This window comes from Myotis daubentonii, chromosome 2, assembly GCF_963259705.1.
Source record: "Myotis daubentonii chromosome 2, mMyoDau2.1, whole genome shotgun sequence".
In the NCBI taxonomy this organism is placed as follows: domain Eukaryota; kingdom Metazoa; phylum Chordata; class Mammalia; order Chiroptera; family Vespertilionidae; genus Myotis; species Myotis daubentonii.
The window spans coordinates 94,535,161-94,558,865 of record NC_081841.1 but is presented as its reverse complement, the minus strand read 5'-3'; the positions used below and the strand labels follow the sequence as shown (position 1 = coordinate 94,558,865).

At 45.9% G+C, this 23,705-nt stretch overlaps 2 protein-coding genes and 1 long non-coding RNA gene across 13 annotated transcripts in view; 2 read left to right on the top strand and 1 right to left on the bottom strand.

The window, feature by feature from the left end:
* Positions 1-9,153, top strand: part of TULP3 (TUB like protein 3) — a 78,408-nt gene extending 69,255 nt beyond the window's left edge. For all 5 annotated transcript variants that reach the window (XM_059683871.1, XM_059683870.1, XM_059683872.1 and 2 more), the window contains 7 exons: positions 13-210; positions 2,471-2,583; positions 3,342-3,447; positions 4,622-4,720; positions 5,260-5,431; positions 6,564-6,677; positions 8,821-9,153. In XM_059683871.1, the coding sequence (XP_059539854.1) occupies positions 13-210; positions 2,471-2,583; positions 3,342-3,447; positions 4,622-4,720; positions 5,260-5,431; positions 6,564-6,677; positions 8,821-8,855 (837 nt within the window). In that variant the 3' untranslated portion in view covers positions 8,856-9,153. The remainder of the gene's footprint in view (positions 1-12; positions 211-2,470; positions 2,584-3,341; positions 3,448-4,621; positions 4,721-5,259; positions 5,432-6,563; positions 6,678-8,820) is intronic.
* Positions 9,154-13,968: 4,815 nt separating this feature from the next.
* On the bottom strand, positions 13,969-17,366 carry LOC132228055 (uncharacterized). The gene is made up of 2 exons (XR_009451281.1): positions 17,232-17,366; positions 13,969-16,255 (listed from the first exon to the last, which is right to left on the bottom strand). It is a non-coding gene; the product is annotated as an uncharacterized LOC132228055 (long non-coding RNA).
* Positions 17,367-17,449: 83 nt separating this feature from the next.
* The window catches only part of TEAD4 (TEA domain transcription factor 4), a 74,780-nt gene continuing 68,524 nt past the window's right edge, over positions 17,450-23,705 (top strand). For 4 of the 7 annotated variants that reach the window (XM_059683866.1, XM_059683868.1, XM_059683865.1 and 1 more), the window contains exon 1: positions 17,452-17,567. The gene's annotated coding sequence lies outside the window, so the exon portion shown is untranslated. Of the gene's footprint in view, positions 17,568-23,705 lie in introns of all 7 variants that reach the window. The other 3 variants (XM_059683867.1, XM_059683864.1, XM_059683869.1) reach the window with 2 other exon arrangements.

The following is a 23,705-nucleotide window of genomic DNA, read 5'->3' as shown; positions in this document are numbered from 1 at the left end:
CTATTCTTTCAGGATACAGGAGCTTTTGGTACTTCAGCCCAACAAACTGATAACCAGCTGGGAGAAGTAAAAGATTTAGAGGACTTTGCTTTTAGTTCTGCTCCTCGAGGTGTCACAGTGAAGTGTCGGATAACCAGGGATAAAAAAGGGATGGATCGGGGTCTCTTCCCCACTTACTATATGCACTTGGAAAAGGATGAAAATCGGAAGGTATGAGAATTGATTCTTTTTAAAAATATATATATTGTTATTGATTTCAGAGAGGAAGGGAGAGGGAGAAAGAGCTAGAAACATCAATGATGAGAGAGAGTCATGGATCAGCTGCCCGCTCCATGCCCTCTACTGGGAATCAAGCCCGCAACCCAGGCATGTGCACTGACCGGGAATTGAACCATGACCTCATGGTTTATAGGTCTGCACTCAACTGCTGTGCCATACCGTCTGGGCTTGATTCTATTTTTTAAATTATTGCTTTAGAGAGAGAGAGTAACATCAATGTGTTATTCTACTTACTTATGCATTCATTGGTTGATTCTTTTTGTTTTTTATTGATTTCAGAGAGAGGAAGGGAGAGGGAGATCGAAACATCAATGATGAGAGAGAATCATTGATCAGCTGCCTGATGCATGCCCCCTGCTAGGGATTCAGCCTGAAACCTGTGCCCTGACCAGGAATCAAACCCATGACCCTTTGGTGCACAGGACAACGCTCTAACCATAGAGCAACACCAGCCAGGGCAAAAGAGCAAGTTTTAGGGAATAGAAGGAATTGGAAATATAGAAGAATATACAAGTGAAAAATATTGTTTCTCACCCTAGAAATTCTAACTTACTTTGTACCTATGTTTGAGACAGTTTATACTTGCTAATGAACAATGTATTTTGTATTAATACCAGGTCTAAGTGGATGATTTTAGGGTCCTAGAAATTAGATGGTGATAGTAAATATCATGGTTATTATTGCATCAGAATGTTTATGATGTATCAGGCATATCCTAAGTGCTTCATATTTATTATCATCTACAATTCTTATGACAGCCTGGTAAGATAGGATGTATATCCCTGCTTTATGGACAAAGGAACTGGGGTTTAAGAGCCAGATTCAAATCCATATGTTTGATTCCAAAGTCGCCCGTTAACTACTCCAACTCTTTTGCTTCCCTGTTATTGTCTAAGTCCAGTAGGGTTTTAGCAAGGAAGCATAAATATGAGAGTATTCATCTGAAAAATTTTTAAAAATATTTTTTTATTTATTTCAGAGAGGAAGGGAGGAGAGGGAGATAGAAACATCAATGATGAGAGAGAATCATTGATCGGCTGCCTCCTGCATGCCCCACAGGAGGGCTCGAGCCCACAACTCAGGCTATATGCCCCTACCGGGAATCAAACTATGACCCCCTGGTTCATAGGTTGATGCTCAACCATAGAGCCACACCGGCTGAGCTAAAGTCAAAAATTTTTAAAAAAATACAAAGAAAAACCCCAACAAAATACAAAAAGGAGTATTAGGACTGCTATGGCAGTAAAGAATGGGAAGGGTAGGTATTCAGGATCCTGTCTCCCATAAAGTTGGAAAGACTCTTATTCATGGAATTGGATGAAGCTTTTAAAAAAGTCACTAGAGGTTTTTAGGGATAATGTTTTATTGAGAACCAAGCTAGTGAATTTAGGAAAGTTACATAGTGGGGAAACACTGATAGTGAATTCTGAGAAGCCTTATGAGGGAAAAGGGATCAAGACCCACAGATTGTTCTTCTCTGACAAAACGCCAAGTGGTGATGACACTGGTGCTGAAGTAGGATGAGACCCGTGGGTTGTGGTGGGAGGCCCAACTGACTTCTGTCAATGGTGGGGATTGAGGCCACGGAGTTTGTGAGGCAAGGCTAAGGACAAGGAGTGATGCCCCTCTCTAAGCTCAGTCGCTGGTTAAAGACACAGTTAAATCCCTGGAGAAGATCTCTCTCTTCTGCCTGCTCATCAAGAAATCTGAGATGGTGGATTTTTTTTCCTGGGGGCATTCTTTAAGGATGAGTTTTGAAGATTATGTCCATGTAAAAGCAGTCTCGTGCTGGCCAGCAGACCAGGTTCAAGGCATTTGTCGCCATTGGAAATGACAACGGACATGTTGGTCGGGGTGCTACATGCCACAGGGAAATAGCTACTGCCATCCGTGGGGCCATCATGCTGACCAAGTTCTCCGTAGTCCTTGTGTGGCCAGGCGACTGAGGGAACAAGATGGGCAGGCCCCACACTGTCCCTTGTAGAGTGGCTGGCCGATGTTGCTCTGTGCTGGCGGCCTCGTCCCCACCGCCAGGGGCCTTGGCATTGGCTCAGCCCTGGGCCCCAGAAGCTGCTGCTGCTGGACAGCACCAAGGATGGCTGCACTTCGGGCAGGGGCTGCAAAGCGAGAAGGTAGAACAAACCATAGCGATTCTCTTCATTTTTAACTGACCTTTTTTTTCTTTTTCCAGATATTTCTTCTTGCTGGTAGAAAACGGAAAAAGAGCAAAACATCCAACTACCTTATCTCCACTGATCCAACAGATTTATCTCGTGAAGGGGAAAGTTATATTGGCAAACTCAGGTGAAAGCATCCTTGTATTACTGTCCTATTCTTTCTGGTACTTTGATTCTTATTGTAAAAAAAATAATATAAATAGAGCCACTTTAAAAATGGAGTCAGAGCTGCCACCCCAGAGAAATTGACTTGCATGTCTTATGCCTGAACCCTTTGAAATGTTAAAACAGGGCAGAATAACCTTTGGACTGGGCCTAAAACGATATTGTGCCAAGATAGCAAGAAAACAGATAGTAAGACGACCGGACTGATGGCTACTTGACTAAAAATTAAAAACATTGTTTAGAATTAGTGTCACTCTGCTAGCTTATCTGCACCAATAGCAGTGCCTCCCCCACAGTGATGTGATTGTTCCCTTCCCTTTCTCGTATATACCTCTTCCTTTGTCTCCTAATGGCAGCACTGTTTGGGCTTCTGCCTGAATCAGTGCTTTCTGAATAGCTATTCTTTTTTTTTTTTTTAATCTCAAATAAATGCTTGTTGCCTCTTGCTTCTGCCTTTTATTTTTAGGTTAACACTGTAGTTTCAGAACAACCTATATTTTTTTTGCAATGAACATATATTAATGTTGTAATCTAAAGAAAAATAAGTTAAAAGAAAATCTAAGTCCTTTCGTTGTTTTAATGAGAGATCTTTGAATAGTGATGAGGAACATTTAGATATTTGGAGAACAGGCAGATATTCTGTTAAACACCTCTCCTAGATTGTGTTTGTGGAAGAGAAAAAATATAGATCATTATGATGATTATTTCTTTTGATTCTAGATCCAACCTCATGGGGACCAAGTTTACAGTTTATGACCATGGTGTCAGCCCAGCCAAGGCCCAAGAAAAGGCCCATGCCCGGCAGGAGCTGGCAGCCATCTGTTATGTAAGTGCTGTCCTCGGAATCACTTAACCTACACTGAACTCATAATCCTCTCTCCCAAGCTTGTTTCTATTTCTGTGATCCCCTTTTCTGTTACTGGAATCATTGTCTCTTTCCAAATTTTAATTATTTATGAATTGCCAAGTTCATTTATGCTTTTACTGTGTTAATATATCTTGCCTTCTCTTTTCCTAATGCCATTGGATTACCACAGACCTTCATGACCTCTTAATCCATTGCCAGAGACTACAATAAATTACGAATTAATCTCTTTGCTTTTAGTCTTTTCTATCTAGTTCATTCTGTACTGCTGCCAGATCAATCTTCCTAAAACAGAACTCCAGTTGATCCTGCTGTTCTCCTGCTTCAAATCTTGTATGACTTCCCAAGGCCTAACACTTTAGCCTTTTCTTTCAGACTCTCCCTCCTGTTGCCATCATTCTGGCCACACAGCTCTCCTGTTTTATCCACCATATGATCTTTCCTCTCCTGAGAGCTTTTCCTTTTCCCTTTTTTGCCTTTACCATATCAACTGATGTCATCAGAGAAGTCCTTTCTGACCACTGGATGTGGCTGGCATTCCTTTGTGTACGTCTGCATGGCAGCCGGTGCTTCCTTTCAGAGTTGTTGCTTGATCCCAGTCTCAACATGCATGACTATGCATGACTCGTGTGTGTACATGTGCATATGTATATGAATACACACACAGACATATATCTACCTATTTAATGTGCTTATTTTATTTATATATAATCTGTCTGGCTTGACAGGCATTTGAGTTTTTACCTCCTAATACAAGCCCCATTTAATTTACACTGTAATTCTCACTGTAGATCAGATAGTGCTGTACCCTCATTGGGACAAAAATTTTTATTGATGACAAAATTGGACAGTTTGCTCACAGTTGTCTCAAAGTTCATTTAAGATTTAAGAGTAAATTTTCAAGCCAATATAATCTATTTTACATTCAAATGTTCAAATTAGGTTTAAAAAAGAGAAATATAATTACTTTCCTGGTCTTGATTATCTGTCTCTCTTTGTTTAAACTACAGTAATAAGCAGCTTTAGTACTCTTGACATTGTCAGCATTTTACATGCCCAAATGAGTCTTGCATGAAGAATGTGGTCTTATTTTCTTTTCTGTTTCCAAGTTTTGTCTTATTTTCCTATCTTCCAGGAAACAAATGTGTTTGGATTTAAAGGTCCTAGGAAGATGTCTGTGATCATTCCAGGGATGAATATGAACCATGAACGGATCCCATTTCGGCCACGAAGTGTAAGAATATATTTAATCAGCAAAGGACTCTAAAAGACAAGAATACAATATAGAAGAGATCAGTCCAAAAATTATTGATTCTTCTAGAACTGGAATATTGCTCATACTCTTATTTAGTTAATTTGTTTGTACATTTTAATGGATTACTTTTTAGAGAGAGAGGAAGGAAAAGGGAGATAAACATTGATGTCAGAGAGAAATATCGGTTGGTACTCCCATAGGTACCCCAACTGGGGTTTGAACCCACAACCTGAGCATGTACCCTGACCAGGAATAGAACCGGTGACCTTTTGGTGTCAGGGATAATGCTCCAACTGAGCCACACCAGCCAGGGCCCTCATACTCTGCTTTAGGAGAGCCATCACTCCAGAACCTCAGGAGAAGTACATTGCAGAGCAATTGTTAGAGTGCTTGATTTGCAACCACTTACTCTTCCTGGAATGGCGGAAATATTCCCCTGCCCACCTTCTCCGTCAGAGTTGCAAGTGAATGGTTTCTTATGGTTCTCAGTATAGAGTAATGTTTTTCCTTTCAAATAGGACCATGAGAGCTTGCTTTCAAAATGGCAAAACAAAACCATGGAGAACTTGATTGAGCTGCACAACAAGGCCCCAGTGTGGAATGATGACACGCAGTCCTATGTCCTGAACTTCCATGGCCGGGTCACTCAGGCATCTGTGAAGAACTTTCAGATAGTCCATGAAAATGACCGTAAGCCACAGGAAGGACTGGTTGGGAATGGGAGGGAGGCTATTCTTACATGGTAGGGAAATGAACATTTCCTGTCACTGATAGGAACCTATATTCAGGAGAGAATTATCTAAGAAAGAAATGATTTCTTTGGAAAGACAAAACAACAGTGTCACAGTAAAACTTCTGAACTACTGTGTTGAGGGGGGCTGAAGAGTGTGAGAGATTTCTTCCTGTGGCCGAGAGAAGTCTTAGAGGAGGCTGTTTGGGAAGCAAATGCAAATGACCCTCACCCAGTAAAGATTCCTTGGCAGCTCTAGCTCATGGAGCTTGTACTGTCCCCAGCAAGCTACTCTTGACTTTTCTCTCCTCTTTCCCTTTCATGCTGGTCAGGAGTAGCCTTCCGTTCCCTGTAGTTGAGGGGAATCATAATAGAAACTTTGCTCATGGTTAGCAGATATTCTTTTTAATAAATCTTTCCATTCTTCTAAAAGTTGCCCATTTTATTTTTTTAAAATATCCTATCTAATAATAGACAAACAGGGTAATTGACCGTACCTTCGCTACGCCTCCCATCGGCTAATCAGCGCGATATGCAAATTAACCACCAACAAAGATGGCGGTTAATTTGCATACGGCGTGAAGCGGTGGAGCAAAGACTGAAGGCGGCTCCGGCCGGAGCAGCCAGGGCTTTGAAGGCGGCTCCGGCTGGAGCAAAGGCCTGGGTCCTGGGTGCTGGAGGAAAACCGGTGCTGGCAGCCAGGGGAAGGGAAGGCCTATTGCACGAATCTTTTCGTGCAACAGGCCACTAGTCTATTTATATTTATTGATTTCAGAGAGGAAGGGAGAAGAAGGGAGAGAGAGAAACATCAATGATGAGAGAGAATCATTGATTGGCTGCCTCCTGCATGCCCCCTCCTGGGGACCAAGCCTGCAACCCAGGCATGTGCCCTTGACCGGAATCGAACCTGGGACCCTTCAGTCCGCAGGCTGATGCTCTACCCACTAAGCCAAACTCGGTAGGGCTAAAAGTTGCCCATTTTAAAGAGACCCGCTGATTAACTGACCTTTTGGAGGATTTTTTATATCTTAACAGGCTTTCCCCAGTACAACCACATTGTCTTCTAACATCATATTTTCTCTCTGTTTCTAGCTGACTATATTGTCATGCAGTTTGGACGTGTGGCAGATGATGTTTTCACTCTGGACTACAACTACCCGCTGTGTGCACTCCAGGCCTTCGCCATTGGGCTTTCTAGCTTTGACAGTAAGCTGGCATGTGAATGAGACAGAAACACGCACACAGCTGGACTTCCTCACTACAGAGCTTTTGGGAGCAGGTAGTTGCCTCCCTGGCTCTTGGCCCAGGGCATAAAAAGAGACAGTCTGTCCCTCTTGGAATAATCCCCGAATGTATGTATGTATGTGTGTCTATACATTTATGTGTGTGCATATACTCATATACATATGTACACACACACACTTCTCTGCCTTTCACAGATCTGGTCAAGGGGTGCAGTTTACCAGTAACATAGGTGAGGCATTATTCAAAGTACAGGAAGGTTCTTGTCCAGAACACATTTTGACTCCTGAGGTTATTGCCTCTAACAGATTCTGTGCCTCAAAGTTGGGTTTCCTGTGCTTGGAAAATTGCAACTAGAATCAGGTTCTAATAATTAGATGCTTGGGTCTCTCTTTGGAAGACCTTTTCAGAGAAGGGACAGTTCCCTAAATTCACTTTAGCCTCTAGGTCTGCAGCGTTTTCTGTAAACGGCCAGATCGTCTCTCTTATAATTAATTACTCAGTGCCGTCGTTGCAGAAGCGCCCTAGTCTGTTCCTCCGTGAGCGAGTGTGGCCGTGCTCCAGTGAAACAGGCAGCAGCCAGGTTTGGCCTGTGGGCTATAGTTTTCCAACCTCTGCTTCAGGTATATCTCTGTACTCGCTGGACTTGGGCATTTCCAAAATGGCTTGTGATCATGAGATTATATGAGTGGGAATGGGTATCTCTAGGAAGCAATAGCAGATCGGATCCAGAGTCACTCGGCTGCATTCACTGTTACAAAGCATTACCTTGTTTTGGTGACAGTGGTTCCTAGGATATCATTTACCATCAGAACTGGGAAACCCAAAGTCCGTGATAATTCTGTCCACACAGGTGGCTTAATTCTGCTATCCTACCTAACCCACCCACGGGACAAGGCAACGCCAGCCACTTTACCTACCCTGAGAAGAACTAATGCACAGTAGGAAATTAGCCTAGAATTGTATTGTCTTCATCACAGGGAGTGTGGTATTTGTTTCTTATGAGTTAACCTTATAGTCCCATGATGCTTGGAGGTACTGATGTTGCAATCCCCCTCTGCCCTTTCTTCCCTCACAGAGGATTGGCTGGCACCAATCTCAGTCAGAGTGGCTATGGCCAAATTGGTGATCAGTGATGTGAGGATTTTATATAGTTGTCTTAATTTTAGTTTACACTGAAAACAAAAACCTAAGAGGTGATTTAGTCTAAGATTGAGAGTAATTTGACAGTTGCCTTCACTTTCAACCCAGGAGTGCCTCCCACAGCTATATTACTATGGAGACGTTAGTATAGAAGGACACACATACCTATCCAGTGGTTCGCAACCTTCTGGCCCTTTAAATACAGTTCCTCATGTTGTGACCCAACCATAAGATTATTTTTGTTGCTACTTCATAACTGTAATGTTGCTACTGTTATGAATAGTAATGTAAATATCTGCTATGCAGGATGGTCTTAGGCGACCCCTGTGTAAGGGTCATTCGACCACCAAAGGGGTCGTGAACCACAGGTTGAGAACCGCTTCTTTAGACCATGTAAGTAATAAGAGATCATTATGTATCAAAACCTCCATTTGTCATTATCAAGGGAGGTGGTAGGTGAGGGTTGGTGAGGACTAGTCAGCTGACTGTGAGCCCTGTGGACCTTGTTGGGCAGAACTTTGGACCTTCTTGACATAAATATCAGCTCCCTAAAGCCTGGTTCACTGGTACAGATCAAGCTCTCGTCACTCTTCCTCACAGATCATGAGTTTTGCTAAGTTGTTCAGGTTATTAGCACCTCCCAACAAAACATGACTCTACCAGCTCACCGGTCTCAGAGTGTATCTGAATCTTGAGAATTCAGTGACTTTGTGAGTTCTGCATTCAGTATTGCTCAGCTCCCAAGCCTTTGTGCATTTAGCTGTTTGCCAGCATGGGGCAGGGAATCAGGGGCTGTTGCGCCATTCCGGTTCCCTTCTGTGGACTTGCTTTTTGCCTTTGCCTCCTGTTGCCCCGTGCTCCACATCAAATAGCAGTGTGGAAGCAGGAGGTCTGGGAGATGAAAAGGCCTTGCCCCCGCTGGGAAGTCCTTGCTGTGTTTTGACAAGATTGGTTTCTATCTCAGGCATGCCTGCTTCCCATCAAGTGCCTCCTTCATAGAAGTGCCCAAAGCCCTTCAGACCTCTGGCACCACCTTCCTCATGTACAGTCAAATGAGCTGCCCTCCTTGAAAAGAAAGCTGTTCAGTTATCCCTGGATGCAGTAATTGACAACATCTGGAGAAGGGAGTCTCATGGCCTGACCAGATCTAACCCTGCTTCTTCCTGCTCACTCTGGCTAAGAGATTTACACCCCAGCTTCATGTACTTGCTGCTTGAATGTGTAGGTGATTGGTTTGACATAAGTCATATTTATACCTTTTGTATGCTATAGAAATAAAAAATAATTTATATAAAAATGAGGTGTCCCCCTTCTTCTTTTCAAAGTCCCATCCATTGCATAGTTCCTTCTGTCATGTTCTGTAATAATACATTTCATCACTTGGCAATAGTGGACTAATCTTCTAGGAAGCATCACTATAAGCTCTCATAGAGTTGGGCCAGTTTTATATACTTTAAAAAACATGTATGTTTTTAGAGATTTTAAAGAGAGAGGAAGTGCCCCGCCAGCATGGCTCAGTGGATGAGCATCAACCTATGAAGCAGGAGGTCATGGTTCAATTCCCAGTGAGGGCACATGCCTGGGTTGTGGGCTCAATCCCCAGTGTGGGGCGTGCAGGAGGCAGCTGATCAATAACTCATCATTGATGTCTCTATCTCCCTCTCCCTTCCTCTCTGAAATCAATAAAAATATATTTTAAAGGGGGGAGGGGAGAGGGAGAGAGAGAGAGATAGAAACATCAATGAGAGAGAAACATCCACTGGCTGCCTCCTGCACGCTCCCCATAAACGCAATTTCCATAAATGTGTTTTGACTTGATCTCTGGTTACCTTCTGGACAGCTACAAGTTGTTCATAGCTGAAGATACTGCTCAGGGCAGAATGTACAGACCTTAGGAAAAGACCATGGGTGCTTGAGCTAAGGAATCGGAGGGGAGATTCTGGAATGGTGGGTGTGCACAACGTGGGAGAAGTATAATCTTACGCTGAGGAAGTGCAGGACCTTAAAGCTGCCTTTCCCCAATCACTGGAGACACCTTGCTCCATGGAGGAAATCCTGGGATGCTGCAAGCTGCCCTTCTCCTCAGCCTCAGCTCCCCTCTGGGTAGAATGGCTCCTACCTGTGTACTCATGCCATAGGTCTGATGTCTACTTCTTTCCAGTCTATAGTCTTCTTTTAAATTTCCTCATGTGGACCCCAGCTAAGGGCTTACCAAAGACTGACCAGATTCCATCCACCCCTTATAACACGTTTCTTGATCAATTGCATGTTGGATTGTTTTGTCTCCTCTTCCCACTTGGGTTTCCTCGTTATCATAGTCATTGTATATTCTTTAAAAGTCTTAGTCTTCTTTATAGACCAACACATAATTCCTCTTCACAAAAAAAGGATGCCACAGTAAATGCAGGATTTGCCATTGATGCTGTCAGAACTTTAGGCAAGCCCTAATTATGCCACAGATGGTTTCTTGACGCCACCTACTGACCAAGGATGCACATTACAAATGTATTAAAATGAATAGCACAGATTCTGCAACCCAACGAGGGAGTCAGCAAGGAAGGGTTCAGGGTGACTTCAATGACTGGACCTTATAATGTTCCCACTAGAGTTGTGCTATGGCATGACTCTTTTCTGAAGGACGGAGACATTAATATTTCTGAAGTATAGAAACCAGTTGAGGTAGTCCAGGTAAAATGCCTGGGATCTGGCACATAGTAAGCATTTGGTATAGGATGGTGGCAAATATTATCATGTTTATTCATGTTCTTTTAAAATAAAACAGTGCATCTCACTTGATTTTTTTAGCCACCCAGTTACATAAAATAGTTTTTAAATGCTCATAAAAACAATTTTAGATGGTTTTCCAGGGACTATTGTCAGAAGAATGGAAAACATTTTTTTCCTAGGTAATTAACTATCCATGTTCTAGTCTCAGTTCTGATCCTACCCTACATTCCTTACTTTGTAACCATCTCTCCGTTTCTACTTGAAGGAACAGCCCAGGCCAAAATAGCCCTGATGTTAATGGAAGTTTTAAAAATATGAAATGGGTGTCTCTGACTTGTTCTGGCTCTGCCTAGTCTTTTGGTCCATCAGGCCCAAGCTCCTTTGCATGTTGCCTTTGGGCCTGGCTGTGGCCCAGGCGTTGGAGTGCAAGGAAAGAGAGTGGACTACACAGAGGGTGCAGCTGGGGGAAGTGGCAGTGGGAGTGCTCCCCGTCAGTCAGATTACCACCTTTTACTACACATTTTGGTTTAACAGTGATTCTTAAGCCTCAGTGTTTTAACCTGTAGTTAAGCACTACCTACTCAGGTTCTGTTTCTCATGATTTTCAAGGACTCCGAGTGTAATAATTCAGTAGTTCTCTCTCCTCTGTAGTCTTGGCTCAAGAAAGTTAGGAAGAAGAATGGTCTGAGAGTAAAGGAGGGTGACAGGCAGGCGAGAGCTAGGAATTAGATCAAGATTTTTTAAAGTGGAGTCTAAATGCAATTTCTAGGGTACTAAGGCATGCTCAGGACAAACTAACCAATGTAAGATAAAAATATTACTTTCAAAAAAGTCATGATTTTGCTTTCAGTCTTATGTATCAGGTATATAAATTTTAAATAGTAATAAATTCAAAAAAAGTTTAAAGACTAGCCCTGGCTGGTGTGGCTCAGTTGGTTAGAGCATCATCCCATCCACTGAGGGTCGTAGGTTTGATTCCTGTTCAAATCCTGGTCAGGGCACATACCCAGGTTGTGGGTTCCATCCCTGATTTGGGTTCATTTGGGAGGCAACTAATCGATACTTCTCTCTCATATCAATGTTTCTCTCTCCCTCTACCTCTTCTTTCCTCTCTCTCTAGAGTCAATGAAAAGCATATCCTCTGGTGCGGATTTAAAAAAAAAATTACTTGCCTGGCAGATGTGGCTCAATTTGTGGAGCATAAGATCTCTTGCACTGGGAGGTTGCCAGTTTGAATTCCAATCAGGGCACACACCCAGATTCCTGGCTCGATTCCCAGTAGGGGGCGTGCAAGAGGCAGCCAATTGATGATGTTTCTCCTCGATGTTTCTATCCCTCTTTCTCTCAAAATCAATAAAAACATATTTTTTAAAAAACAACAAAGCAGTGCCCTAGAGGTTTGGCTCAGTGGATAGAGCGTCGGCCTGCAGACTGAAGGGTCCCAGGTTCGATTCCGGTCAATGGCACATGCTGGTGTTGTGGGCTCAATCCCAGTGGGGGGAGCGTGCAGGAGGTGGCCAGTCAATGATTTTCTCTCATCATTGATGTTTCTATCTCTCTCCCTCTCCCTTCCTCTCTGAAATCAATGAAAATATATTTAAAACAACAACGAAGCAAACAAAGTTTAAAGACTATATAATTAAAGCCTTGTTCCCTATCTGTCCCTTCTTGTTTTCCTTGCCCTGTCCTACGCTTGTAGTTAATCACTTTTAGTTTCTTTCTGGTGTATCTTTCCAGTTTCTTTATGCAAAAATAAAAACGTATTTGTAATTTCCCACCCTTTGTGCACAAAAGGTAGCATATTACTCTGTTCAGTAGCTTGCTTTTTCAGTTGATATATCCTGAGATAATTCCCATGTCAATAAATGCAGCCCTTCCTCATACTTGCTTATCCTCCACAGTATTTCATTGTGGTAAGTTCCATAGTGGTTCTTTTGTTTTTATTTATTGATTTTGAGAGAGAGAGGAAAGGAGAAACATCAATTTCGTTGTTCTACTTATGTATTCATTAGTTGATTCTTTTAAAAAAAATATTGCTACTTTAATATAGTATTGCTACTTTCAAAAAAATCCTCACCAAGGATATGTTTCTATTGATTCTAGACAGAGAAGAAGGAAAAAGAGAGAAACATTGATCTGAGAAACATCAATTGGTTGCTTCCCAAATGAACCCTGACCAGGGATCCAACCCACAACCTGGGTATGTGCCCTGACCAGGAATTGAACTGGCAACCTTTCGGTGCATGGATGATGCTCCAACTGAGCAACACAGGCCAGGGCTCATTGGTTGATTCTTACATGTGCCTCAACCTGGGATCAAACCTGTAACCTTGTCATATCAGGACGATACTCTAACCAACTGAGCTACGTGGCTAGGGCGCACCATAGTGGGTTTTTTTGTTTTGTTTTTTAAAAATATATCTTTATTGATTTCAGAGAGGAAGGGAGAGGGAGAGATAGAAACATCAATGATGAGAATCATTGATTGGCTACCTCCTGCACACCCCCCACTGGGGATCAAGCCCGCAACCTGGGCATATGCCCTGACCGGGAATTGAACTGGTGATCTCTTGGTTCCTAGGTCGACGCTCTATGGCTGAGCTACACCCGGCTGGGCGCACCATAGTGTTTTTAACTAGTCCCGTATGCACGGATAATTTGCACATTAAGAAATTTTACCAACATGTTTTGAGTATATACAGTATTCCAGGGACCCATGTTATTTATTTTAATCTTCTTTCTCACTCTTCATACTGAATAACTCCCATTTTACATTTGACATCTCCCACAGTCTGAAATTCTTTCTTTAGCTCTGCAGGTGTTATCTAACTACCTGCTCAACATCTCCACAGTTGGTTTATTAAAAAAAAAAAAAAAAAGTTAATAGCTGTAAAGAATTATTTCATCACATAGATATGGTTGAATTTTTTTAAAATATATTTTTTATTGATTTTTTACAGAGAGGAAAGGGAGAGGGACAGAGAGTCAGAAACATCGATGAGAGAGAAACTCGATCAGCCGCCTCCTGCACACCCCCCACTGGGGATGTGCCCGCAACCAAGGCACACGCCCCCGACCAGAATCGAACCTGGGGCCCCTCAGTCCACAGGCCGACGCTCCATCCACTGAGCCAAATCGGTCAGGGTGATATGGTTGAATTTTTAAAAATGTTTTTAGTGATATTTTGAGAGAGAGCGAGAAAGAAACATTGACTGGCTGCCTCCTGCACAAGCCCACAACCTGGGCATGTGCAGGGAATCAAACTTGCAATGTCTTGGTACATGGGATGATGCTCAACCACGTCATACTCGCCAGGGTATAGATGTGCCTGAATTTGATTAACACAGCATCATATGGATATTTTGTGTAATTATGACCATAGAGGTTGGAAAAACAAAATTTATTAAAGAAATGCAAATTATATCAAACAACATAAGAATAATTAGTATGATTTTTGACCTTCATTTTGGAGTAGAGACAACACAGATACCCTCCCTACATCAAGAGGGGCTCTGACCACATCCACCTTTCTGCACCTGAGTGAGGACTAGGTGGTCTGGATCACTAGGAAGTGAGGGGAGTTGTGGACTACATGTTGTCATTTGAGGGCAGCCATATGCATTTCTATTAGCTGGATCCAGAGAGATGAAATATTTCCACCAACAGATTTATTCCTGAGGGTCAAGGAATGAAAGTCCTGTCTATTAAATGTAAATACCCCTAGTAAGGGCAGGACATAAAAATCAGTATAAAATCGGTCTTTCACCCTTCACAATTTCTACATCTAAGAACTTTCCTTTAGCCAGAGGGACCTCAACAACTTGGGAACATGCCATTTCTGAAAGCACAGAGCTCTCTAGAAGCCTGTAAGGGCATGGACCAGGAGGCTGAAGTCTGAGGTCACACCATTGCAGCTAGGACCAGTTATAGTCTTGACAGTTAAAATTTGGGAATAATTGTCTGATCTCCAAATTTCCTCTCAGTAGTCTGTGCTGAAGTGACACTCAAAGGTTGTTCTGTCTCCACCCTAGGCTCTGTCCTGCCTTCCCCTCAATCCTCTGAACCTGGCTGGACCCACCTACTACCTCACCCTGTTTCTCCTATTTGAATTGTCTCAGTTAATGGTACCACCAATAGTTCAGTTGTCAAAATTTAGTGATTTTTGTTTCTTCTCTCACCCTCACAGCCCACTTAGTCACCTGTTCTTGTTTATTTCAACTCTGGACTATTTCCTACACCCTTTCCCATATCAGCCTCAGGACCACTGCCTGAGTTTAAGGCACCTGATTCCCCCTTGCAGCCCTGACACTGTTGCCGGAGGGGTCTTTCTGATGTTGGTACTGGTTATGTCACACCTGTGTGTAAAGGGGCTTTTGATACCCCTCTTCAGCATGGAATCCGATGATCTTCACAGCATGGCACCCACTTACTGTAACCTACTCTCCCCAGCTCCTATTCTCTAGCCACACCAGTTTACAGGACTTCTCCTAACCACCCCTCTGTACTATACCTTTGTGGTTATTTTAGTCTTTATTTTTTAATTTTTATTCATTTCTGAGAGAAGGGAGAGAGGGATAGAAACACCAATGAGAGGGAATCATTGATCAGCTGCCTCCTGCATGCTCCCCACTGGGGATCCAGCTGGAAACCTGGGTATGTGCCCTGACTGGGAATGGAACCATGACCTCCTGGTTCATAGTTCGACAATGAACCACTGTGCCACACAGGCCAGGCAGTATTCCAGTCTTAATTTGGTAAATTCTCATTTATCCTTCAGGAACTAGATCAATGTCCACTCTGTAACTTGAATTTCAGTGTTCCTTACTTTGGTTTTCCATTGAACTTTATAATTCTCATCTTCCCACCTAGACTGTGAACTTCTTGAGGACAGGGCAGGGACCTACCCCTGCACTTAGCATGGTGCTCAGTCAACAGATGATTATTATATAAAAGGGCAAATGCCTATACACTGTCCTGTATTGCAATCTTTTCATGTGTATGAGGTGTGGCCAGGTCCTCCTGTGACTCATTATTTAACAAGCATACCAGAATTTATATATGCTAATGAGAGCTGCTGCCTTCACTCTTCCTCCAGTGATGCTGTCATTGTTCAAAACATCTTTGGAATACCTCTTGTAGAAACAACTTTGGCATTTATAGCACTTTCTTTTCAATATCCTCTGTGATAGCATTTTAGATTTTTTTCAGTATTTTTCATGTACTTATCTATCCCAGACACCAAGTTGGTGCTGGGTGAGAGATAAATCAGACATTTACTCAATCTTCAAGGAAGTTTCTGTTTGATGAGGGAGATAAGATCTGGACAACCATCGAAATTCAAAGCTAAGTGACAAGAGCCCAAAAAGGTTGGATTTGATTTTTCCGAAAAAGCTTTTCAAAAGTCCTTTGGTTTCACCCTCCCAACAAGGTGGACGACAGAGGTATGCGGTAACACCTTACTTTAAATCAAAGTGTTCTGAAGACTTCCAAACAGGAGCTCAGTGAGGTTCTAGCATCTCTCAAGATGCTAAATTCTGCTGGTGCGTTTAACACCCAGATTCCCACGTTATGGCAGTGTTCTTCCCAGCTAAATGACAAGTTCTTCCTTTCGAGGGTAGGTGCTGAGGTCTTACCCTTTACTGTTTCCACAGCACCTGGTGGACACATAATACCTGTTGAATAAAATAGTCATGGAGTTACTCCTTCTCCAAAGAGTGCGCGCTCTTTGCAGAGACATCTCTGCAGATCGGCGAGGGACAGAAGAGAGACTGAAGGACTCATGCCGGGAGGGCACGCGAGCGCGGGGGCATTGGCCGCGGGCTGGGACTAGAGCCCAGAGTTCCTGCTTCCTGGTCCCCCGGAGTGAATGTCCCGGGTGGGAGCCGCGGGGAAGGAGCAGCCCTTCCTGCGCGCCCCGCAGCCCGCCCCTGCCCGGCCTTTCCGGGACTTGTGCGGAGGGATGTCGTCCGTAGACGTGGAGGGTGGCCGGCTGCGAAGCCCGCGGCTAGTCGCGTAGACATGCTCGCTCCGGCCAAGGGGAAGGTTTTCAGCTCCCGTGACCGGGAGTCGGCCACCCCGCCCGGAGGGGCAGGAACCGGGGCTCCGGGAGGGGGGGAGTCCGGCCGAGGGATCAAAGGGAACGCTTGTGGGCGGGGAGCAGCGGGAGCCGGATCCAGAAACTGAGGTCAAAGTTGGGGGTCGGCGTCCCAGGGCCGCCAGCTCCGCGCCCTCCGCCCGGCTCCCGCCCCCGCCCCCGCCGGCCCGCGTCCCAGACTCCACCCCGAGGGGCCCGGGCTGCCACGCCCTCCAGCTCCCTCCTCAGCTGCGCGCATCTCGTACCAGCCCTCATTCCGCACATTCCAGGCTCCGTCCTTTCCAACTCCAGGCAGCGGGTGGGAGGGCCCGCAGCTCCGGCCCCGGCGCCTGCTGCCGGGCACCCCAGGTGAGTGCCCGGCCCGCCGCGCCGCGCCCCGCCCCGGCCGCGCGCTCCGCTCGCCCCTTCCCGCCCCGGACTCCGGGCTCCCGCCGGCTCCGCAGCTGCGCTCCCCCGCTCCCTCGGCGGCCCGACCCCGCTCCTGCTCCCCGCACCCCGCCCCTCCCGGCCCCGGCCCGTTTCCCCGGCTCCCTTCCTCTGGGCCGTTGACTCACCGCTCCTGGCGTGGGGGTCTCCGTGCCTTCCCGGCAGTCCGGTTCTGGGAAAACTCCTCCCTCCGCGCCGCGCCGCTCCGCGAGCCGCTGGGTGGCGGCGAGCCGGGCTCGGGAGCGCCGGGGCGGCCCGGTCCGCGGCCCCGCCTTCCTCTCCGCCCAGCGGGGCGGCCTCCGGGCGGGGGCCGCGTCTCCGCGCTGACCCCCTCCCGTCCCCGCAGAGCCTGCGCCGCGCGCTCGGGAACTCGGCGGGGCCGCGGCTTCCAGAGTTGGCGCGCGGGACGGACTCCGAGGACCTGGCTTAGCGCAGCCACCGCGCCTCCCCTCACTCTGGTACCGGTAAGGCGCGGGGCGGCGAGGGAGGGGCAGCCCTTGGCCTGCGGGCAGGCGTCGGGGCGAGGGGCGCGCGAGGCGCTCCGACCCGGACGGACTCGGGGGAGAGCGGGCACGTGGAGGCTCTGCGGACTGCAGGGTCGGGGCGAGCTGCGCGGGGCGCTGGGGAAAGGGGGCGTGGGGAGCCGAGAAGACCAGAGGCAGAACCGAGGACCCCGGCGATGGAAGAGGCCCAGCACCCACGCCTCTTACCCTGCTGGGTCCTTTGGGAGGTAAGCGTGTTGGTTGTTAAAGTGCTCAGCGTTGGGAGGGCAAAGGGGACCGGTCCTGAGGTCCCTGCTCTGCAGGGCTGAGAAGCCTGTTGTGCCCCTGATGGGGACTGGAGACTCCCGAGCCCCAAAGCAAACGTTTCTCGGTAGCACCCTGTCTGCGCACAGACGTGTGAAGGGTTCTGGTGAGCTCATGTGAAGTAGTCCGACTGCCCTGCCTCGGCTTTGCGTGTATGTGAGGCTCGTATCTGTTCACATGAGTCCATCTGGCCTAGTAGGTGTACTTGAGCGTATTTCCACGTGAGAAAAGTGCTGTCTGTCTGAAAGTGTGAGCGAGCGTCTGAGGACTGTGTGTTTCTGAGTGTGTCTTTTTCTGCGAGGATGTTGGTTTGGGGCATGACTGGGCTTCCTCCCTGCGTCACTGTGGGCCAGAGACAGTGTCTCCGATTGTTGGAGCTTGTGGCCCCCAGGCACCACTCGCCTGGACCGGGCAGAGCTGGAAGGAAGCTGTCTTTCTGAGGGAGAGGGGGTTCTGTTCTTGCCTGGAACAGCAGAGAACAAGTTGGTAGAAGGCTAAAGGAAGTTGAGATCTTTGTCACTTGTTGATGGGATGGGTTATTGATCATTAGGGTTGGGGGAGATTACGGGGAGGAGACCATTTGAATCTGGAGACTTGTATAGACAACACTTTTAAAGTTGGCCCCCAGGACAAAGAGGAATCCATGTATGCCAGCCACAGCTACTTTCTAGTGGTCCAGTTCTCCTTGGAGCTGCCCGTGCAGTCAAATGGATGAACCTTTAATTCTTTACAGCTTTCTAGACCATCAGACACTTTCCTGTGGCAGCAAGGCGAATGACTGGCACATTTCCTGAATGCTGCAGTGCCAGGATAGGAGGGAAGGGCTGCCTTTGACTCGCTAGTTGAGCAGTAGGAGACCCCCCTGGGTGTCTCCATTGCCTCATCTCTTTCTGTTTTGCTTTCAGTTTTCTCTCCATTTGGAGTTTTACTATCAGAAACATTTTCAAGGAGTGAACTGGGCAGGGGAAGTGACATAGTATGTGGGGTGAGGGTTAGGGTACACAGGCAGACCTGCCCTCAAGGGTTCTGCATTCCCACAACATGATGATATGGGCATATATTTTAGGGTTTCTTGGAAGGAAGGAACAAGACTGCTCTCATTGGGATGGGAACTCTGGTCACTGCTCCTCCATGCACCCTGAGGATGCCAATGTTCTGGTGGGACCCTCCTCTTACCTGCTTAGGCCAGGTGTGTGGCCGGGGCTTCAAGGGTGTCTGTTCTAAAGGCAGCATTGATAGTGTGGAAAGGGTACAGGTTTCATGGTCAGACATACCTGTGTACAATGGTGGCCATTACCTCACTATGTTTGAGACTCTCAGGTTGTTTTCTGATGAGTAATATGGGAGGGAGTTGGTTGATATATACCCAAAAAGTTTGTTGGAAAATTTCAATGTTTGCAAAGTACCTAGCACAGTGCATGGCATTTCCTGGGGACTCAGTAGCCAATGCTCCCCAACTTATTTCAGCATGGAACCTCATTTTTCCTGGGAACTTCTCTAAACATCCTTTGCTAGACCCTGCCCTGTTTATTTAACAAACCTGAATTGGGTGTTTACTATAGGCCAGGCCCTGTACCATGCTCTTCTTCTTTAGGACCAGGATAGCTTGTGGGCCAGGTGCAGTTGGGGACAGGCTTTGTCACAGGGGACCACAGGGCCTCCAAGTCCTATGTTCTAATTCCAGTTTTGCCTTGACCGCAGGGTAAACCTGTTGAACATTATTGGGCACTCTAATTTCAGCATCTAGCTCCCTCATATTAAAGACAGGGAAACTGGCCTGGCAGTACTTGAGTGAACCAGGAGGTCACTGTAAAATGTAAAATTCTGGTCAGAGCATGTGCCCGGGTTGTGGGCTTGGTCCCTGGTTGGGGGGGGCGGTGTGTGTGCAAGAGGCAGCTGATCAATGATTCTCTCATCATTGATGTTTCTTTCTCTTCCTCTTCCTTACTCCCTGAAATCAATAAAAATATATATTTTAAAAATAACAACAGGGAAACTGAGGCCCCTCGAGGGACAGTAACTTGCTTAAGCTTGCACAACCAATAAGTTGCAGATCTGGGACTTGAACCTACTGTTTTCACTTTGAATTCTGTCTCTTGCTCTGTGGATCCCAATGTTCAGACCCCGTGTTCACCTTCATCTAACAGGGGTGAAGGCTGTAACAGTTTGACTTGGGTGATGTCTGTCATCTTGTGGCTCAGATAAGGTTGTTAGGAGGCAGAAATACTTGTCTCCGAACCAGCAAAAAGCACAGAACTGTGGAATCTGAGAATGCCACCTCTGGAAGGGATCCTTAAGAGGTCTTTAAAATGCACCCTCTATTCTCCTTGCTGGTCTGTACATGACTCAGCCAGGTGGAGAAGGTCTCTATCTTTCTAAGGTCTCCTGGGATGCAGATTATCACAGTCTCCTGTGGTTTCCATTCTGGAGTCTTGTGCTAGTGACTGTCACAGAGCAATACCTTTTGCCTAATCTGTGGCTTCTTTCCTTCTCCGGTGGAGGTGGAGGATATGGGCCACCACTTTGCTCCGCTGACTTTCCTGTTGTTCTGGTCAGTCCCGGGAAATTCAGGGCTTGTGGGGATGGCTCTACCTAGCCTGTCTTCCTTTGCCCTCCATGACCCTTTGTTGGCAGGGGTTGGGAGGAGAGCTCCCTTTAAAGCTCTGAAATTGGAGCTGAACAGCTGCTCTCCGACCCCCCTTCCCCCCTTGCTTTAATCGCTCTGGGGCCCAGGTGGAGGTGGGGGCAGGGCTTTGTCCTTGGCAGCACAGTCTCCAGTTCCTATGTTTTATTTTATTTTATTTATTTAAAAATTTTCTTTGTTAATCCTCACCTGAGGCTATTTTTTTCATTGATTTTCTTTTAGAGTGGAAGGGAGAGAGGGTGGGTGGGAGAAAGGGAAGGAGGAAGGGAGGGAGGAAGGGAGAGAGGGAGGGAGGGGAAAAAAGGGATAGAGACAGAGACAGAAAGAGATAGATAGATAGATAGATAGATAGATAGATAGATAGATAGATGAAAGAAAGAAAGAAAGAAAGAAAGAAAGAAAGAAAGAAAGAAAGAAAGAAAGAAAGAAAGAAAGAAAGAGAAAGAAATGTCAGTGTGGGAGAGACACATCGATCATCAATAGGTTGCCATCCACACGAGCCCTGAATTGGGACCAGGGATTGAACCTGTAACCCAGGTACATGCCCTTGACCAGGAATTGAACTTGTGACCCTAAATGGGCCCACGCTTCAACCACTGAGCACACCAGCCAGGGCACCAGCTTCTGTGTTTTAATTCCAGCTTTGCCTTGACCCCTTCTGAAAGGACAGTTCTTCCCTTACTTTTGGGTTTTCCATTTAGATGTTGGGGAGATTCTAATCACCTGTGTGACATGGTCCTGGAGCCTTCAGCTGGTAGCAACTGGATCTTTGGAAACTTTCCCACTAAAACTCCAGTCCCTAAGATCTATGCCCACCTCTCCTGCCTTTAAAACTGGCAGGCTCACGGAAAGGCAAGAGGATGGGCCTGGCTCCCTGTGGTGTGGGCCAGCTCCTTGGCGGTGCTGAGGGTAGGCGGGCCCCCATGGGTGGGAACGCAGCTTCCTTTGACCCAAACTTCATGGGAACAATAGATTTCAGAGAAGTCACCAGGGGCAGGAAATGGGAGCTGTGCTAAGGCTGGGTGACCCTCCTGGGGGATGGGATTGCATATCCGGCCGAAAGGAAGGACAGGGTGTTGGGATCAGTGCAAAGGGCACTGGGGAGGGGCTGATGACACATAGGGTGGGCCTCTCCTCCAAAGGGGGCTGTTGACTCAGTGAAACCTGAGCTGCTTAGAGCCCATTATCTGGCGGAGCATTCTGCTCCCTGTCTCACTAACAAAGGCTTTGTGTGTGATACCTGACAGCCCCGCTGCTGCCTGGCTCACCCCTGCCAGAGCCAGGTCTTCCCCTTCCCTTCAAGCCCCTTGAGACGTCTGCGTGAATCTTTCTGACCGGATTAAAGGCTACTTTTGTTTCTTCCTGGATGATCTCCATCTTGGCGTTGAGCCTTGAGTAATAGTTGACTGGGGAGGCAATTTGTGCAGTGGGCAGAGCTCTGGGTGGGGAAGCAACAGGCCTGGATCAATCAGCTGGACAACATAAAGGGATTTTCTTTCTTTCTTTCTTTCTTTCTTTCTTTCTTTCTTTCTTTCTTTCTTTCTTTTCTTTCTTTTCTTTCTTTTCTTTCTTTCTTTCTTTTTTTTCAGGCACAGGCAGAGCAAGAAGGCACAAGACAGTCAGGGGGAGATTCCTGCTTGAGGCAGGTGGTGGAATGTTCTGGGAGGCAGTCTCTTATCTTGCCTTGATCTTTGTGAGGGTAGAACAGACTTTGTGAGAAGGTTAAGGAGGACTGTGGGAGGAAAGAGGATCAGACCACACTGAGTTGCTTTTGCTTTTTTTGAGTTCTGGTTGCCAGACTCTTTTTTTTTTTTTAATTAAATCTTTATTGTTCAGATTATTACATTTGTTCCTTCCCCCCGCCCCCCCATAACTCCCCTCCTCCCAGTTCCCACCCCACCCTCCGCCCTACTCCCCACCCACTGTCCTCATCCATAGGTGCACGATTTTTGTCCAGTCTCTTCCCGCATCTCCCAGACCCCTTTTCCCCCCAAGAATAGTCAGTCCACTCCCTTTCTATGCCCCGGATTCTATTATAATCACCAGTTCATTCTGTTCATCAGATTATTTATTCACTTGAGTCTTAGACTCACTTGTTGATAGATGTGTATTTGTTGTTCATAATTTGTATCTTTACCTTTTTCTTCTTCTTCCTCTTCTTAAAGGATACCTTTCAGCATTTCATATAATACTGGTTTGGTGGTGATGAACTCCTTTAGCTTTTCCTTATTTGTGAAGCCCTTTATCTGACCTTCAATTCTGAATGATAGCTTTGCTGGATAAAGTAATCTTGGTTGTAGGTTCTTGGTATTCATCACTTTGAATATTTCTTGCCACTCCCTTCTCGCTTGTGGTTGGGGTCCTGCGAAGCTGTATGAGTGACCACGGAATCACTCCAGGGTCTGGGCGGAGATAAGAGTTGCCAAATAACAAATGCCGCCCTCATTTATTTCTTCAATGTAGCAAGCTGGGGATCCTGGAAGTGTCAGGCTGTTAGGCTTCTTGTTGGTCCCCCAAATTCCAGGTCAGATATTTGAACAAAAAAAAATCTAAGGGGACTTGAAAATGAAGTTGAGGTAACTAATAGCCACCACATGTTCAGTCTATCAAGTCTTGGAAAATAATATAGTTTGGGTGGAGGAATGTTCAGTAAGAACTTTGAGTCTAATGATTTTCTTGGGTTTGAGAGAAGTATGATCTGGCTGATACAGCAGTACGATGGATTGGTACCTGGTTGAAAGGTTATCCTGGGTACTGAATGGAGCTCACGTCACCCTGTGGGGAGGTCTCCAGCAAGATGTCTCAGAGCTGTCTTCTCTCGTCCTCTGTAGATTCTGTGGGTGTTTAAGGCAGCAAGCAGGATTCTAAATCATTTTAATTGACTAGAATGCAGAAATATGAAATTAAAAAACATTTTGTCTGTTAAAGCTCATACATGCTCATTGTAGAAAGCCTTTATAAGTTAAAGGAGAAACAAAATGGTGCATAGTACCACAACTTAGGGATGAGCACAGTTAGTATTTTGGTATAGGTCTCTCCCATTTTGTGTTCATGTAAACTATATATTTTAAATAATTGCAATTATACTCCTTTCTTCCTACTGAATACTATATAGTGAGCAATATCCCATGTCATAAAAATCACTTAAAACC